The sequence below is a fragment of the Dermacentor variabilis genome, chromosome 1 (genome assembly GCF_050947875.1).
Source record: "Dermacentor variabilis isolate Ectoservices chromosome 1, ASM5094787v1, whole genome shotgun sequence".
Lineage (NCBI taxonomy): Eukaryota > Metazoa > Arthropoda > Arachnida > Ixodida > Ixodidae > Dermacentor > Dermacentor variabilis.
Window position 1 is genome coordinate 290,586,487 of NC_134568.1, and position 18,711 is coordinate 290,605,197.

The window sequence follows — 18,711 nt, forward strand, 5'->3', positions numbered from 1 at the left end:
CGAGGCGTCCTTGATGTGGTCTGCAGCCAGCGGAAAGTGAAGGTGGCAAAATTGCGTTCGTAAGTTTCCACTTTGCTATTCGCAAGCGGGCCTTCGCTAATAATATGCCCGACATCACGACACAGAGACCAAACTTCTTGAACAGTGCTTTACCCGGACATCAGTGTGCGCTGCCATAAAGGCACTGCGGCGATACTTAAGACAATTGTGCGACTCTGCGCACTGTGTGACGCTAAAGGTCTCTTAATGCAACACTGACACTGTGTGTGACTATGTCGGGCCTTGACAGACCGTGTGACAGCGCCCACATATATGTTTTATATTTCTGATCCATATCACTTTTCTTCTTTAATCTCATCTTTCACGCACCTTTTACCCCAGTACAGGGCAGGCAATCGGAAGTAGTATATATAGTTAACCTTGCCTCTTTCGTGTATCTATTCACCGCCATCTACTCTTACGAACAGTGTATGATCGTTTTTGTGAATGCGGGCCACCATCTAGCGAGGCCGAAAAGCGGCGCAAGGATTGTCCCAAACTAGCGGTACATGTTGTGGCCGGCAAATTTTCCATCTTTGATGGTCTGCAGCCGCCGGGCACGAATAAACTGGTTCTGTCAAATGGATACGTGAATGTCGCGCGCATCCTCCGGGAACAAATTGAAGACACTTGTCAAGCAAGATGTGACAAAACGCTACGGTTCTCTCGCAAATCTTGAAACGAGAATTTCCCGCCGCGGTGGCTCGGCGGAGTTGCACTGTTGAGCACGAGGTCATGGGTTCGATCCCGGGTGGTGTTCTGATAGAGGCGGAATCCAAAAACGCTTGTGTACCGTGCTTTGGCTGTAAGTTGAAAACCCCATGTGTTCAAAAATAATCCGAAGCATGCAGTTTCCGGACGTCAATCCCCACAATTTTTTTTTTTTTAACGAGGAATTCGACCTTTCATCATCTTAGCGTATGTGCATGGGCGTCGCTGCCGCGCCTTTCTTTGATTTGCAGTTAAGCGACCCAGACTGGACTTCGTGTGTCAGTTGCCAGCGGCATTTCAGATACGTCAAGTATGCAGAATAATCGCGAACTGGGGCCAGTCCGGATTAACTCGGCAAGCTGGGCGAGTTGGTAATTGAACATGTTCCTAGGGTGCGGGCAGCGCAACCCGGACGAAAGGCAAAAGGTGTGCTTCCTTTTGTCTTTCGTCCGGGTTGCGCTGCCCACCCCTAGGGCCAGTCCGGACCAGAACCGATGGTCAGCCCACAAGCCAACCGAATTTCTCAAATTTCTTTTGGTCAACTGTCTTGCGCGTTGAGAATACGGCTCCATTCGATAATACCAGCTCTCTATTGCCACCAGATAAGGCGTATATAAAGAAATCGCACTGGGTGCTAGAAAAATCTGCACCATGACTTGTTAGAAACGAGCGTGGAAGCGATATTAGGTGACTTTTGGTTTTAATTTCAGAGCGTACTTTTAAAACTTATAGAATAAACTACACGAAAGTTAGTCTGCCAGAAACAATTTGCTTGGCCTTATACAAGCGCGTTTCCTAGGACTTTCTTTTCGTTGCATCGCGCGCTGTGTGCTTAAAAGTTCACTGACCTATTTAGCCCGATGAAAAAAATAAAATAAAAAGTAAATTAAAAAACGTTATAACGGCAAGAAGAAGGAAACTAATAACGAGTACTAGATAGAGCCGGTAGCCAATGCCGTTTCTTGCTTTCTGGTATGTGGGCACTAGAGCTGGAATAACCTGCATGACGCGGTTGCGGGAGGAAGCTAGAGGATTAAGCTACATGTTACGGCGCACCAGGAGTGTTTTCCGAGCCGTCGTGACTGCGCAATATTTCCGGGAGTTCACTCGCTTTCACAAGCCGCACGAGACGACGGCAGTGTGTGCCAGTCTCACGCTGCAGGTCACTGGGCTGTCAATACGCGTCGTCGATGTGCCGAGAAACATGCCGGGCCGGCGACCTTCGGTGGGTTTCGCAGGCATAGCGTCGAGAGGGCATTCCGCAGGTACGCGCACACATCGCCTACCGCCGGGAACGAGCGGCGCCCGCTGACGAAAGCGACGAGGCGGCGGATGCCCTGGCGAAGAGCGGCGCGGGAATGCATCGGAGGGGCGCGACCCGTAGCAGGCGGCATGTGGGTCACGCCGCATTAATAATGGCGCCCAGAGACGCACTCTTTTTTTTCGGTGGCCGTCGTCGTTCAGCTGCCGTCTTGTGGCGGTGGTTAGTGAGCACCGAAGGCAGGATTGTGGCTGTATATGCTTCACGGCTCCCTCACTCTGCAAGTATAACATCCAAATCTATGTGGTGTAGTCGGGAGCTAAGCCAGACGAGCAGTGTTCCTTGTTGCTCACCGAAGAGCGGAAATGTGTATTCGCAATCCGTCGCTAGGCTGCTATCAATTACGTGAACGCGCATGAGAATGCCTACGCATATCTCACATTTCTCCTCTCCACTTTTCGATAAGAGATGTTTTCGGGTGACAATGACCTGGCGTTTGCGGAGGGGAGAATTGCAGATCAGTTTCTTCGGCCTGGGGTTTTTAAAAAGGCCCCTCACCAGGCTCACATAGCAAATTTAGGTTATGCGCTGGAAGTTCTTTAGGAGTGTTCTACCGCAAGAAATTTTCAAATTAGTTCAGTAATAGCAGAGATAGCAATATTTGAAGTGCTGCAAGCCCATGATTTCTGGAGGCGAGCGTCACCACCTACATAACGCTCTATTCTCCACTTGCCCCGTCTAGGCTCTACAAGCGAAATTCCTTCCCTGCGTTCTCTCCCATACGGGACCCGAAGGATCGCGTGACGAATACGCCACGGGCCCTCCTTCTCTCTCTCTCTCTCTCTCTCTCTCTCTCTCTCTCTCTCTCGCGCGCGCGCGCGCGTTTTTGCTGAGTGGCGCGCTTCCGGCGACTGTGGCGCGCGAGCTGTTGCGTTTGTCTCGTTCTGCGCTGCGGACGATATTGCGCGCCCTGCACGAGCATACCTGATGATCGGTATAAGGCAGTGCCACAGTCACGAGCACTGAGGCAGACGCGAGAGGATGAACGAGCATGATCGCACGCTGGAACACGATAGAAAATGAGTTTCGTTATATGTGCGCGCGACTGCACGACATGGGAACAAGCAGACAAAACGGGAGTGCATCTCTTGCACGGTACCAAGTAAAACAAACACGCAGACATTCGGTTTGTATGTTTTACTATTTCTCCGAACTTTAGTTGGCCTGTTGCTTCAATAGGCCAACTACCACCAGGCCAACAGACCTGCAACAAATCACTGATGTTGCCTTGAATATTCAATTCTAGAAGTCATGCGTCACTGGGTGACGTCACAGCACTGACATGCACGTAGGCGCACTGGCGCTATTGACGTCGGCTCTCTTGCTGGGAGCGCGGCACCCGCGTGGAGAAGAGCAAACGGCGTTTGGTCTGAAATTTAAGCTCTTTCCGCGGCGCGTAGAGATGTAATACTTAGCACACACGACCGTTAGCGCGCATTGTATGCATGGCGCTTGTCAGCTTAAAATGGCTAGACCCGGTGAGGGGCCCTTTAACGTGCGCCCAATGCTCGGTACACGAGCGTTTTCGCATGCCGTCACGGCCGGGAGTCGAAGCCACCACCTCGTACTCCGCGGTAGGAATGACATAACCTTGCCGGACGAACTGAACCAAGAACTCGTCGCGGCAAGCACACTTATGGTACTACGAGTAGCATGCGCCATGTCGAGTACAGGCGTCTTGTTCCAAGGAACTAAAGGAGCTTATTGTAAAACCACGCGTGTAATTTCTTCAACGGGAAGCGCCGCTTTCATTGCTGGCGGCTGCGTTCTGCTACCGCATTTCGATTCCTACCAAGACCTTCGCACTCTTTCTCACGCAGAGCGACTTTCAGCGCAGCGCATTATTCGTAGTATCGTAACGCAGACTTCCGACTGCCCAAGTTGGTGTTATGTGCCGAACAGCGGTCGTCGCGTACGTGCTTTCCTAAGGTCGTTTCGACTTCCCGCGAGTGCGTGCCAGCGCGTTGCAGCGTTTACATCGGAAGTGCGTCCATCGCTCCACTGGACGGGCGAACTTGCGCTCGCCGGTTGCGGACGCGCGTTCCCACGCTATCGCGGCCAGCTCTGATCAGGCGGCGCAGCTCGCCACCTTGAACTTGGCTGTCGCTGAATGGAGAGCGCGCGCGCGCGCCTTTGAATGGAGCCACTCGAGCGTGCGCCTTCCCAGTGGTACCCGCGGGCGCTCATGCGCGACTGACCAAAGCAATTAATCGGCCGCAGGTGCGGGCGCGCGCGCGCCTGCAGTAGCGGCGGCGCTCGTTAAAGGGAAGCGCGCTTGTTTTAACGGCGCCCGGGCGGCTGTTTGACCAGGGCGACCAGGCCATCGGCGCGGCTGCTCGCCGCGCTCAGGTCGGCCACCTGCGCCCGCCGCTGTTTGCGCAAGTTCGAGGACGCCGCATAGAGTCGAGACCCCCGGCTGGCGGCGCATTCCGCCCTCCTCGTCGGCTGTTTGAGCGGCGCAAACACGGCGTACGCCAGTCGCGACCTCCGCGCAGCGCAAGAACTCTGCCTCGGAGCACCCAGCGTCGCCGGCCCACATTGCGCAGCGCGCGGTGCCGCAGAGGTCGCTAGTCCCATACCTGCCTCCGCATTCCCGTTGCGAAACGAAAGGGCGCTCAAATTTAGGGCTGAACGGTGAAGTACCCTAGGCGGCCCGGCCGCTAGGCAATCCGCACTCTCGGAGCGAGTTGGCGCGCCGCCACGGGCCGTTCGACCGTTATTAAGGACATTTAGGAATAAGAGGCCCAAAGTTGAGGCCGAGTTGGGCCGAGGGTACAAGAGAACCCAGTCGGAGTTTGGGAGGTAGTCCCTTTGTTTTTTAATTATCTGTATACGCGAGTAAACATTCCTCGGCAAGTGTGCGCACGGAGTAAGGAAAAAAAAACCTAGGGAGAAAGTACGACGTCGGGCAGCTAGGCCCCTCTGACACCGCTGCTCCCCTTGCTCGAGGCCTATCTACGCGTTCCGAGGGACTATATCCCAGATCGCGAAGTGGACCCTCCATGGTAGCCGGACTTCTCAAGGCATTGTTTGGTTCGTGGGAGCATTTAGTGACGCCCTCGTCGTGATGGGCCCTATCCACACGCGCTATCCCCTCTACTTTCCCTGTAATCTTTGCGTGCTCGCCGTCTAGAAATTACCATTTGCACACAACGTGGCGAGGGCCTATTTCCCATGAACCTTTCTGTTATGTTTTGATCACTAGGTTAAAAATTTTTCACATGACGTTCCCTTAGTCTTTTTATCCTCCCTCCGTGGGTGTGGCTCACGCCTCCCATCTTCGCGCATGTTTGCACCTGTTCGTGCCAACGTAAATATCGCCTCCTATAGGACAGTAGAATTTTCCGTTTGGCCTCGCGGATGGTCGGCGAGGCACCCCACTCGCCGCTACCGCTACATTTTCGCGATGCCTTATGTCGCACGCGTGCACGCTGTCGAGACAAGGTGCACATGCACGCAACTCGGACGTCAACGTTGTCCAGACAGCATAGTACCATACGATTCAGTCGAGGACAGTTCGGAGCATAGTGTTCAGGAGAGAGAGAGAGAGAGAAAGGCAAAGGAAAGACAGGGAGGTTAACCAGAGATTATCTCCGGTTGGCTACATTGTACTGGGGGAGTGTTCAGGAAAATGTACAAGCAAATATAGGGCTAAAAGTCTGTTTTTTTTTTTCTTTCAGTCCTTCTTCGGCCGGACGTACAACAACCTTGCAGCTCTTGGTGACTGCAAAAACAGCGGCCAGTGCGTTATCAACAAGAAAAACAGGACCTCTTGCAAGAGCTGTAGACTCAAGAAATGTCTCCTGGTCGGCATGTCCAAAAGTGGTGAGTATTAGCTGCACTCAGTTTGCTGTGCAATGTGTTCTAACTTGTATAGCTATATACGAATGGTGTGTTCGGAGAGATCGCGAATGCACATTTTGTGCGCCGGACTGCAGTCTGCGGTGCAATAAGTGTGAATGTAACAGCATATTGAACAAGGAGGGCCGGGTGAGTGCATGTGTTAAGTTTAAGATGCATGTATGTTAGTATTTCCTGCTGCAAAGATTGCCTGTTGGTGAAAGCGACCTCAGTCAGGATGTCGCTTTCACTGATACTCGTGCCACACGGGCGAGGTTAATGCCATTAAAAGTTTTAAGACCTTAAGTTTCTTAATGTCATTATATTTCGATAGCTGCGGTGAAACGGTTAAGTTTGATTTCCAATCGTAATACAATAAAAAAAGAACAGTTATCTAGGGATCAGATGTTTCAGAAACGGTGTGAGTAACATTAATAGGCGTATTGTATGTAGTTCACTTCACGAAGGACATTCTTGCACCCAGCCGTAAACTGTGTGAAGCCAAAGCTAGCTCGACGGCCAATCCATAGCGTAGCCAAAGCATTGAAATTGGAAAAATGGCGCCCACAGCTTCCAAGCTCTAAAGCAGCGATCCTGAAGAGTTTGACCGTGTGCTCCAGTTTCTTCTGGCGTATGTGCTTCTTCGAGCCAAACATCGTCGAAAAATTTGAAGGCTTCAGTACGAGGCCAACAAGGCATGGAGCCGCCGCCGTGCAATCGAACAGCTTCTTCTGGCTAACGCGCTCACGATTAGTGCTCTAGCCATGCGTAGCGGCAAGATCGCCTGCTGATCTCTACGAAAATAAAGAGCTCTTTTTTAAAACTTGAATACATTAGTTGTTTTTATCTACAAGCTATAGCTTAATATCGTCAGAATGTTGTCACCACGATCACGGCGGGTACATTGGAAACCAGAGTACGCATTCGACGGCCAAGTGAGTTGTAATAATTGTGAGAACGCACTACGCCGCGAGAAAGAGCAATTTTTTAAAGAAAGTGAAGAATAAGTTAATTGTTATTCACTAAGAATTCGTTTAGTCTCGTCAGAATGTGGAGTCATTGGGAACGAGAGTAAGCATTTGATGGTCAAGTGAGTTACGAGAACGCACTACGTCGCGAATGGCATTAAGCCATGATTAAGCTTTAATGCCATCCAGCATGTCCGTGTGGGGCACCCCGCGAGTGACATTAACGTTTAAGGCATTAGCCAGTCAATGTCATTTTCTGTGCCCGTGTGGCAGGGGTATGAGATATGCGAGTGGTCTACAAGAGAAAGTTACGGTGCATAGTTATCGTGTTTACCCGTTTCTCGTGTGACGCCGTAATTTGCACCTGCTGTTGAAAGTGCGTGACATGACCATGTGTGCGCAGTAAAGGGGTCCAAACTTGTGGCGCCTCTGGTACACCCCGTGCACGGTACGAGATCCACGGAGATGACAGGCTTCCGCGCCCCGTTTGCAGGGTCCCGATACGGACGCCGCTCCAACTGGTTCAAGATCCACTGTCTGATCCAGGACCAGGCGGAGATGACCTCCCGCATCGCCGAGCAGCACCACCAGATGGGCGCGTCGGCGCACCAGCTGACTGCCCTGTACGACAAGGACGTGTTGGGCTTCGGTGCCAAGGCCGAAGAAGGCACGAGCTCGCCGCTCTCGTCGTCGGACAAGCCGCCGTCATCACCAGCGTCGTATCCTCCGCCATCGTCGTCTGCCAGCACGTTCGCGTCCACGCCGTCGGCTTTTGAAACCAAGTCGTCGAACGGCGAGAGTCCGACGAACGCGGATGCGTTGGCCTACCACCCCATGTCGCCCGTGTCGCCAATCTCGCCGCTGCACCCGAGCAAGTTCTTCTTCCACCCTGGCGCTGGCGTGTTCTTCGGCAAGCCGTCCGCGTCGCACAATGGCCTGTCCAAGTACCTCGCAGATGGTGGAGGCGCCGTCGCGTATCCGTACTCGCCGCGCTTCATGCCGTTCGGGCCCCTGAAGCCGTACCGAGACCTACTTCACCCGTCTACGTTGCTCGTGAACGGCGAGTGCCTGGCCGACCTGCCCGAGCAGGAGAAGCCTATCGACCTCTCGGTACGCAAGCCCTGCTCCCCGAGCGCCTCGCCGGCCGACGGTCACGCCGAGGAGCTTGATACCCAGGACAGTGACGTCAAGCCCGCGCTGCAGGCGCCTTGCTCCTCTGGCGCCGAGATCCCACTCGACTTGCGGAGTGCTAAGAAGTGATGCCCCCAGCCCCTTTCGCCAGCCGTCCACGTGTTCATAGGGACTCGCCGCCGGAACAAAGGTCGCAGTGTGTGTGCGTGTTTGTGTGTGTGTCAGAGCTGTAATACTGTGTAATATATGCCTCCTCCCCCCCCACAGAACGACGCTTATGGACCACAGAGATAGAACTATGTCGACGACAGGGAAACTTGTGTGAGCCTGCTCTTTGTAATAGTCCTTCGTCTTCGAAGGGACCGCTGTGGCCCCGTCAAAGTCTGTCTTTTACTGTGTTTTTTTCCCTCTCCCAATTCACTAAGGGCATTGCAGAAGACTTGGTAGCCAAGCGTCTCGTTGCGATCTGTCGGTCTTCTAACTCGTTCCTCCTCGTCTTCGCGTATCCTGTTTCCAATGTTCCTATTATCTTTGCCCTTCTCAGACGTGGACCACCGACCATTCCACATCGCCACCAAAACTCGTGCCTTTTTGTGAGACATTCCGTCGCCTCGACGCTCTTTTCTCCTGCGCCTCCTACTCGAGGTATAGCGCCACGGGAGTGTCCTTTGGCGGGACGCCATTGGCTGGGCGACTCGTCCGGTCCGAGCCGCCACCAGTATTACGTCCTCGTGCCACCAGTGCCTGCTCCGTAGAGCTACACCGCTTGTCCGCGAGTTTCGTCCGTCGACGTTGCGAACGGGCCTACAAACTGCCAGGGTCGTCGCTGTCACCGACGCGCTCCCTGTACATTTTGTTCACCACACGCAGCTTCCCCTCACAAATTGCTGTCTGTGTGCCAGGAAGACAATCGCTGCTCACTGGTGGCCTGAATCATTGTACAAAATTCACAAACTGCATCCATTTCAAGAGAGGCCTTCATACGCATGTTTCGAAATGTCGTTGTTTTTTAAGCGTTTAATGTTTCTTCTATTCCCACTGTGATAAAACCTTCGAACCAGGCGGTTCACTACGAGCCTTGATATACATATATATATATATTATATATATAGATATGAGTATATATATATGTGTGTCGGCGTGTTTGTGTGTTTTATGTGTGTGTGTGTTTGTAATTTCGCGTGTACACGCGCATCGGGGCTGTGGGCATTCTAGTACAAACCATTCCAAGTGGCTTTTACTTCTGGCACTTTCCCTCGTCTTTTTCGCACTGTGCCAGTACCTGATCAGGCTGCCGCTGTCTCCTCTGGCCTTTCCGTTGCCCCTGGCGAACAGTGTGGCCGCGCATGCGCGGATCGTGTTGCTGCGTTTCCCTCGCATTTTCCCCTCGTATAGTCATTTGCCCTAGCTGGAATTTGTCGCAGCTCATTACGGCAAGTGCGCGCCCCCGAAAATGACGCACACGGCCATCCTCCGGTGTCGCTTATCATGCGGTCCGAGCGTCGAACTATTATTGATCCAGTTTAGGCTCTGAGCCGCCACGCTCCCCATTGAGGTGGTGACAAAAGCGACCCTCCAGGTCGTTCAGACCAACATTCCATGCTCGCGGACCGCTGCTGGAAAATCTGCACGGTGTTGGCCACCGAACGGACTTCGGAGCTCATGAGTCCGACGTAAAGATTTCCCAATGCTTGAAATCGGTGCTGACTGGCGTTGGAGTTGCACTAAGCTAGCTCTTAAACCGCAGAATTTGTTTCGTTCGTGTCCGAGCGAGAGCAGACTGTGCACGACAGAAGCAGGTGGCGACGTATTGGCTATGCTTTTGTTAAGGCAAATAACCAAACTAAAGTGTTTTGCACTGAAGAGTTGCCTATTAACGGCGCATTTGCTTTTATTTGGCGAAGGAAAGGTTGATTATTTACAAAAAAAAAACGTAATTTTTTTTCTTACGTCAAAACCGCATTGCTGAGGTCATGGATTTCACGGCATTTTCGAAAATTCGGAACGTTTCTGTGCTGAACGATGTCCCAGAAGATCGCGAAGTCCCCAAGATCACCTAGCCTTCTTTCTCTTTTTCACTTTCCCCTTAAGGGCAAACTGCATCGAAATTTCACCCATGTTAGCTAAATTGGTTTTAAATTAGTAGTACATACATGTACTATTGAATCAATCTTGACAAAGCTGTAAGGCTGGTAACTGTCTAATTTTCTTCTGAACAGCCATTAAATGGCACGTAAGCAGACGACGCATACACCTAGTAGTTAGCAGTAGAGTTACTCTATGCACACCCGCGGGGAGCAGAATTGCGCAAAGAAAACTCCGCCACCTTGCGCCCAAAACTAAGCAAGGTTCTAAACGTACAGTAACCCTAGTTAGTGGGTCTACGACGCAAATCCCATACAATGGCCTCGCGATTTTCAGCACGCCGTGGTCTTCGCCCACCCAATCTGCCAGGTCATGCGGAGCAGCCGCGCTGTTTCTCCACATTCTAGATTCTGCGTCATTTCCGGTGAGCGGTAACGGCAGCACCTCTTCCACTTTCGGTATCGAACGTCTAGGAAGCTTTTCTGGATGGCTTCGCCATATTTAAACTACGTGAAACTAGGCTTTTATTATGCGGTACAAAGCTTCCTTGCAGCTTGCCTTTAAATCAATCGCCCATCTGTGGAGAATTAAAAGCGCTACAACGAGTTCATGGCACGGTTGCTTTGACGACAGCAGTCGTTGTCGCTCTGAATTTCTTGGTGGCCCTGACATATCTCACGGTCGTTGTTCTTCACGACGCCAGTCCTAGGCCCACCGATTCCCACCGACAGGGGAAGTGTTCTCTAAGCAGCACTAACTAAAATTAAAAGGCATTATTATGGCTAGCACCGAAAGGATGCGAACATCCAGTGCCCTACGTATTCCTAGAGCATTAACATTTATGATGAGTAGTACGAACAGTTGTTTTGTAATGTTGAACGTGGTGTATCAGCTGAAAAGAATGAAAGGGGAAAAAAATGCCAATGCAAAGATACGGGAAGCGTTTGGATATTGGTTGAACAGCCGATATAGATTGCCATTGAATTTCCCGAGCTTTGTCCGACTGGATCGGTTGCATTTGTTCAAGATGAATGAAACTTACTGCTTCCGTCCAAAACGCTTTCGGCTCGGCGCTTTTTTTTTTTTTTTTTCGTGCGCTGTTGGGTTCGCCACTGTCTTCGTGCTGCCATTCGCATATACGCGACAGTTGAGCTATCCGCGAGCTCTCCTGCTGAACTTGACAGCGCATACGGGAGGAAAGAGACAATCAACCGCTAGACGCGGTAAACACGACGATGCTCATGTTGGTGCTCTTTTGTACACATTTGAAGGAAAGGTATAGAAATAAGAGTGCGTTCTGGTGCAGAATAATATGACTGTTGCCGTGGTGCTCTGAATTTATTTGTAGTAGTGTGTGTGTGTGTGTGTGTGTGTGTGTGTGTGTGTGTGTGACACTGCAGCGTCGTTGCTTCCTTCGACTTGCTTTGCTACGAACGTTGTCGCAGTCAGTACATTGCGCTGCCGGCACACTATGCCGATTGACGCTGCCCACACAGTCCCCGAGTAGTCATTGTGCAGACGATCTAAACGAAGGTGCTTGAAAGACCCGACCACGCGACCACTGCCCACCTGCCAAACAAGTACGTTCACCTGAACCCTACAGAGGCTGGTCGAATCGATTTGGCGCGCTGAAAACCGGTCGCCGTGTTCGTATGAAAACTAGCGGTTTGGGCCGAGCCGACGCCTCCTAGATAGCAGGCCTGTGCACTCTGCTTTATGACGTCATGCTACTTGGACCAAAATTTTCATTGCCAAGCCCGGCGTGACGAAAGCGGTGACGTCAAAAGCACCACGGCTTACTCCGGAGTTTATTTGAGCGAAGAACTCGCTCCCCAACTCTGGGCCGTCCAGCAGGTCCACGACGCCGCCAGGAAACTCAACCTCCCGGTTCCGTCGTGGGAGACGCCCACTCCATGAGAGCCCAAAGCTCTCGTGGCCTGCAGGACCTGAATAAAGCTGATTTCCTTCCTTCCTTACTCCGGAGCATCCCTGTTGTGACGTCATGGATCGAAGTGCATAGGCTTTGGCTATCTAGGCGGCGTTGGCCGAGCGAACGTCGAGGCAAGCTCGATCAACCCTTCCACCAACGCTGGCTGAATCGTCCAACCCGCTAGGCAAGATGAATGTAAACGCGGTCGGGTGAAGCTGGGTCAGCTCGACTCCTACTCGACCCGCTCGCGTCGAGTTCATGCAAACGAAGCTACAGTGGCGATGAGCGCTCGGCAAATAGTTTGAGCGTTGCTGGATCCTATACTGGCGCTTTTCGCTGGATGAGCAGCGGTGGTGAATTCAGTCGGGCCACGTTTCGTTGCAGCGCGAGCCTTCCGCGTAGCTTGTTTCCATGAGTCGCCGCCGCCGCAGCGAATAACGAATCACATCTGTGTTTATGGTTTGATGGAAAATGAAAAAAAAAAAAAGTACGGCTGGCAACAGAATACGTCATGAAGCTCCAATTCCGAGAGCGTGTAGCATAGCTAATGCGTCGTTCTTTAAGGCGACCAATTCAAAACGCGCGCCATGTGCAGACGCGAAGCAGGGACTCATCATTACGTCACGGGAATGTTGGTCAGCTCCAGTGGTACCCCAAGCCCCTCTCGCACAGGCCACTAAGTAGGTCACGCATGGCCATCCCGGTGCGGCGGTTGCTGGCCACGGAGAATTTCATACCCGAAGCTGTACGCGCACGTTGAACTGCTCGCATTAAAATATAATTTGTCGCAGCGCTTGCCAAAACAACTACGCCACCACGGCGGGTAGCGCGACATAGCGTTCTTGACAGGAAAGTACCGGTCGGGCAGCATTAAACCATGTGCAGACAAGAAAGGTGCACATATATATATATATATATTTTACAAAGAGGGAGAGAAACTGTACTGCCACATATATAAAAAAGAAAACGTGGACAACTTTCTGTGGCTATGAAGGGAAAGCTACGGAGGCAAAGAGCGCGCGATGAGAGCGCTTCTGAAAGGAGTCCCGCGTTTTAATCCACATTGGTTTAGGCTGGGAAAGAGAAAAGAAACACCGTATTAGCAACAGTTGAATTAGATCACACCAGTAAGTGGAAAGGCTTACGTCTTTTGCGGCTTCTCCGTTCCGCGTCTGAGGAAACGCGAAACCGTCGCACGGGGAAGCTGCGTCGATTCAGCGTCTGTTCCGACAAACCAAAAGCACTGTCGAACGCTGCCGGACTACTTGGCGCGGTAACACATGTGCCGAAGCTCCGCCCCCGTAGCTTTCCCTTCATGGCCACAGATAGTTGTCCGCGAGTACAGATCCGGCAGTAGCGCGAGCGAACATTGAATGCAGCGATGGATTCCAGTTCCGTTCAAGCGTAGCTCGGGGTCGAAGTGGTCGCGCTTTTCTTGCGCAAACACCCTGCACCGGAACAGTGACACCGCCGACAAGCGAAGCCGCCGCGGGCTCACTTCTACTTAACCGTTGATCTCGATCCGAGGGGGAAGAGCGCACGGAAACGCGTCGTCGCTGTCTACATTCCTTCACTCCTTCGCATTCCACTGTTTGTTCTCCCCTTTCGTTTGAGTTTCTATTTAAATCCATCTGTCACGTGCTTCTCCTGTCCCCTGTCTCCGACCGCGGAAAGCACTGTGCAGGAGGTCATTCCAGCCGCACGACTCACTTGTTCATACGCACATCGCCTCGTTCCCCACCACCATGTCCCCTCCCCCACCCTCGTCTTTTTTTTTTTTTTTTTTTGTGCTTGTTTTGAACGTGAGCCTCATTCTGCGTGTATTTAAAAAAAAATCTTGCGTATTTTTGGATATATAAAATGACAGACTACGACTGTAACATTGTTAAATAAACGATGCGTTGAGCGTTTTCAAAACGAGTCCTGCGTGGCGTTATTCTTGTCTATGGCGTGAAATCTTTGGGCGAGTTGGTGGTCTTTGTTCACATCGTCTTCCTACGCCAAAGACGTTTCTGTCTTTATTGTCTCCCTCGTCCCGTGTTTCAACGCTAAAAGACCGCATGTCGCGGAAAAAGCACTAGCCGTGGTGGAGTGATCCAGGACAACAGTCGTCTTCTACTCCACTCTGCTGTCGCGCTGCCACAGGACTAATCTACCAGCGCCTTCTTTTGGCTGCCAACGACGCCGGACTACATAAGAAAAGCGGACGCAGCCACAAAGGTAATGTAATGCAAAGAGCGGTATTCATTATGGTAGAAAAGCTGAGAGGTCGGCCTGAATCAATGTTCTGACCTGCTATTTGGCGTTGGGAGAAGGGGAATGGGTGTAGAAAGAATAACGAAGACGTTGATTACGAGGATGAAGATGGTGGGGAAAATCTTGCACGCTCCAAGGCTCTTCAAAGTCTATTGTCCAGTCCGCTCTCGTACAAAAATTTGTTGAGAGCCTTCAACTATCAGGCTGATGACGAGGATCAGGCGAAGGTCCCAATAGAATCTTTTTAGTTAATGGTCCAATGACAAATTTAGACAAGATGTCCGTCAGCGATTTTAGATGCACAACAGTTGTTCTGTCGTCTCGGGAATACCGCATTCCTCACAATTCGGACTGTCCGCCTGGCCGATGAAATGCAAGTAGCGCCGGGTGAAGGCCACGCCTAGTGGTAATCTGTGCAGCAAGCTTGCATTACACCCTTTCACGTTCGGTGGTGTCCGTATTTTCATCTCTGGGTCGAGTTCGTGAAGGCGGTGATGACGATGACCTGGCGAGGCCCAGTACACTGCGGTATTATCGCGCAGAAGTCTGTACACCAAGGCCATTAGTGTATGGTTGTTAAAATGGGATGGACACTGGCGTGGTATTAATGTGGGCCATCTTTGCCTCCGCGTCGGCGAGCTCATTTCCATGTAAGCCACAGTTGCCCGGAATCCACTGAAACCTTATGCAATGGCCAGTTCTTGGGGCGACATCGTGTGATTCGATCACCTCTTGAGCAAGGACATAGTAGGGTACTCGTCTAAGGGCAGAATCGATCACCTGAAGTGCCGGCTTGGAATCGCAAAATATAGACCCAAGTCTGATGCGGCTCCATCGATATGTAACGAATTGCCTCCCGAATGACAACAATCTCTGCGGCCGTTGAGGTAGTTTGGTGGTCGAGATGGAAGCGCTTTCTGACCTTCATATTCGGTATTACGAATGCCGTGGTTGAAGTGCAAAGTTTCTTACGCGTCAACAGACTCTGTGCTGGAACAGTTTACTCGGCGGATCACGTACGCCTTGCATGTGAATTACATGCAGAGAAAGCCGTGGTGCACGTGTATGCATGCGCTCCGACAGTATGAAACTGAAACTGGACACCACGTCGCACAGGTCAGTATTACGGGTGAGTTCGTGTTCGAGCTTCAACATTTGAATCAAGCGCCAGGTTACAATTTACAGGTAGAAAACATGCAAGAAAGCTTGGAGCCTTTCCGTTTACGGATTGTGCCAGGACAAAGGAGACCTGAACAGAAGCAGCTGCGCTAGTAACGACACCATGCGGCGGTATCTCCAACTACAAAGCGTTTTATGTTCTTCTCGTGGAAGGGAAATAAAACAACAAAAAAAGCCTGTACATTAATGGTTATGCTGTTTCTGACGCCTTTATAGAAGCAAGTGAGCAGCACATAACTACGTTTTCGGATTAATTAAAAAAAACAATAGGCGCTAAGAAAACGACAATTTAGGTTCATCTGAAGAACTCCTAATTTGGGTGCTTTCAGTCGTAATCACATGAACATACCTAGGAGAGGCGGCGTTAGCGCGGTGCTTGTGTCTCGGGGTTCACATGGTGGAAAACATGGAGAATGAAAATGACGTAAAACAGACTGTCTCCTTGCCGTGTGCCTGCAGGCTCTGCTAAGTTGATGGAATGAGGCATCTGCGACAACCTCAGATGCGGACGTAAGACCGCATGCTTGAGGTTGCAGCGAGTAGAAGCACTGTGAAGTCATTAACAATTCCCGATAATATTACACTACCGTTGCAGAAAGGGGGAGCCGTTCCGTGTAGCGAAATATTCCTCAAAGGTGGAACTGCCGGCTACGTTTGGCACGAACGAGCAGTTGTTTTCTACCGTTTTACTACTTGGGCTAATTGATACTACCTCCATGGTCTGGTGAGGGTGTTCTCAGAGTATCCAAGCGCATGCTGCTTTCAAGTCATTGAACTCTTTGCTTTCTGGGGGATGCATTACCGAAAATTTTAAAGAACGGACGGAAAACTACCAATTTTATTGAGGCTTTTGATAAACTACAATATATAGCGGAAAACAATTTACTCTGAACAACTCGCTCCGCCAAGAGATGGCGCCGCCAGCGCTGCTGCTCACGTATATTTGGCATGCAACGAATTATGTCTCCACACAATTACTACATCGCCTTTCGAAACAAACCGAAAGTCCTCTTACGTATGCTTGACAACTCTCCACCACTGCCTCTGTCTCGGTACATTTAAAAAGGTCGCAGGTTTCGCCCGAAAAGCGAAGCATCGATTGCGCTAGCAAATTCGTAGACAGCTATACAAAGTAAGCATAGTAGCGTTATCAGTCCTATAAACTCGTATAAACATTCGCTTACGAACAAAATTAACAAGCATATGGTGTCACGCGCGCAGAGGCAAACAAACCCGCCGTGGTTGCTTAGTTATGGTGTTTGGCTGCTGTTAGATACGGGACCGATTCCTGAGCCTACTTCGAGTTCACCAGACCACATCGAATCGCGCCACAGCTAATTAAGAAGCGCAGAAGCACGGATACCACATTCCAGAGGCGCGGCACATGCAAACAAGTTGGCGGCCCCCACCTCGTGTGCCGCAGGTGGAGCTATTCAGTGCTTGACTCTTCCCGAAAGTGAAGCGAGAGCCTGGCACTGTTCCAGGTAACGGGTCCAAGAGGCAAGACGGGTGTAATGTACCGTGAAACCCTGGCAGCGTCGCCCCCACCCGCCTATTGTGACGGCGCATTGCAAGTCAGCAAGGCAAGACCGCAGGGAGAAGTAAGCCTTCGGACAATTGGGGACCAAGCAGCGACTCTCTTCGCCGGATGTGGCACAATCGCACGGGCGCCTACCATTGGCCGAAAATGACGACACCTGACCGGGCTCGCCGATTGGCCGAAAATGGCGTCACCTGAGCGGGCTCGCCCATTGGCCGAACGTGACGTGTCTTCGAGACACCGAAGGGCTTAAAAGACAGACCGGGAGCAGAAAGAGAGCATTCCTTGATTCTTCTCTTTCGAGCTTCTTGCCGCGGGCCGCAGCGTCCGAGTTGCTGCCGGCCCGTAATGGCTTTAAGACTGTTAATTGACTCTCACTGTAAATAATGTAAATAAACCTCCCAAGTTCACATCTCAAAGTCCTCCTCAACTCCTACACTGTTAAGCACGAGGTCGCGGGATATCGGTCACGGCGGCCGAATTTCGATGGGGGCGATATACAGAAAACACTTGCGTACTTTAAGTGCATGTTGAAGAACCCCATGTGGTCCAAATTAATCGGGAGTTCCCCACTACAGCTTGCCTATAATCAGATGGTGGTTTTGGCACGTAAAACCCCATTATTTTATTTAGCATGCAAACATAAGCGCATCTCAGTCAATGAGCGCAGACACTCGCTGTCAAAACGCTGGAGTGAGGAAGCGCGGCAGCAGCAGCGAGCGAATTAACCTTCGTGCTGCCTCTCGCTACAATGCGAATTCAGCAGTGAGAACACAGCGCACACGAAGTTTTCAGCACTCGGCGCACTCTGTCCCCATCGCAGATCGCTTTCAAGACAGGGCACGCGCGGTCGAGCTATACGCAGCGGCCACCAGAGTAGAACCGCCCCGACCCCCCCACCCACCTCACGCCGACGGAAGACTGCGCGCTTCCTCCCTTGCGCGCGAGAGGTTGTGCCGCCATCGTCGGCTCACCCTTGCACGCTTTCACTCGCACATACAACATACGACGCGCGGAACTTTTCTTGCCACATTGTAGCGGGTACACTGCAGTCACAGAGGACGTGCTTGATTGTCTCCTCGCAGCCATGTCGCAAGCAGGGATTTCGGCCATCCCAATGCGGAAGGAATAGGCGTTCGTGAATGCCAAGCCGAGCCACAGGCGGCACAGAAGTGTTGCTTCCGCTCGTGGTAGCCCTGGTGGAAGACGGAGTTGCAGACGTGGATCCAACCTGTGGAGACGTGCGTTGATGAATTCACTGGCGTTCCACAGGGTCTGCGTAAGCTCGCGTGTGAGGGAGCGAAACCTTGTGACTACACCTGTTGTCAACAATAGTACAGGTATAATATGGGAACCATCATGGGCCGATCGGGCGGCGTCCTCCGCACTGTGATTTCCCGAAATTCCGCAGTGACCCGGTGTCCACTGGCAGATGATGTTGTGCCCCTTGTCGATTGCTTGATGGTGGAGTAGTCGGATGTCTGCGACTAATTACCCGTTAGGTTCGTGGTTTAAAGACGACAGCAGACACTGGAAAGCTGCCTTCGAGTCACAAACGATGGACCATGATTGTGATTATGTCTGATCGATAAACTCCAGAGCAGCACGGGTAGCTGCGAGTTCTACAGCCGTCGATGATGCAATGCGAGATATCCTGAATTGGATGGTGACATATTTCGCGGGAATTACCACTGCCCCAGCTGAGCTATTG

General features: G+C 51.5%; 1 protein-coding gene across 2 annotated transcripts in view; it reads left to right on the plus strand.

Moving 5' to 3' along the window:
* Positions 1 to 11,406, plus strand: part of LOC142567125 (uncharacterized) — a 125,499-nt gene extending 114,093 nt beyond the window's left edge. For both annotated transcript variants that reach the window (XM_075677818.1, XM_075677819.1), the window contains 2 exons: positions 5,752 to 5,896; positions 7,373 to 11,406. In XM_075677818.1, the coding sequence (XP_075533933.1) occupies positions 5,752 to 5,896; positions 7,373 to 8,139 (912 nt within the window). In that variant the 3' untranslated portion in view covers positions 8,140 to 11,406. The remainder of the gene's footprint in view (positions 1 to 5,751; positions 5,897 to 7,372) is intronic.
* The last annotated feature ends 7,305 nt before the right edge of the window (positions 11,407 to 18,711 follow it).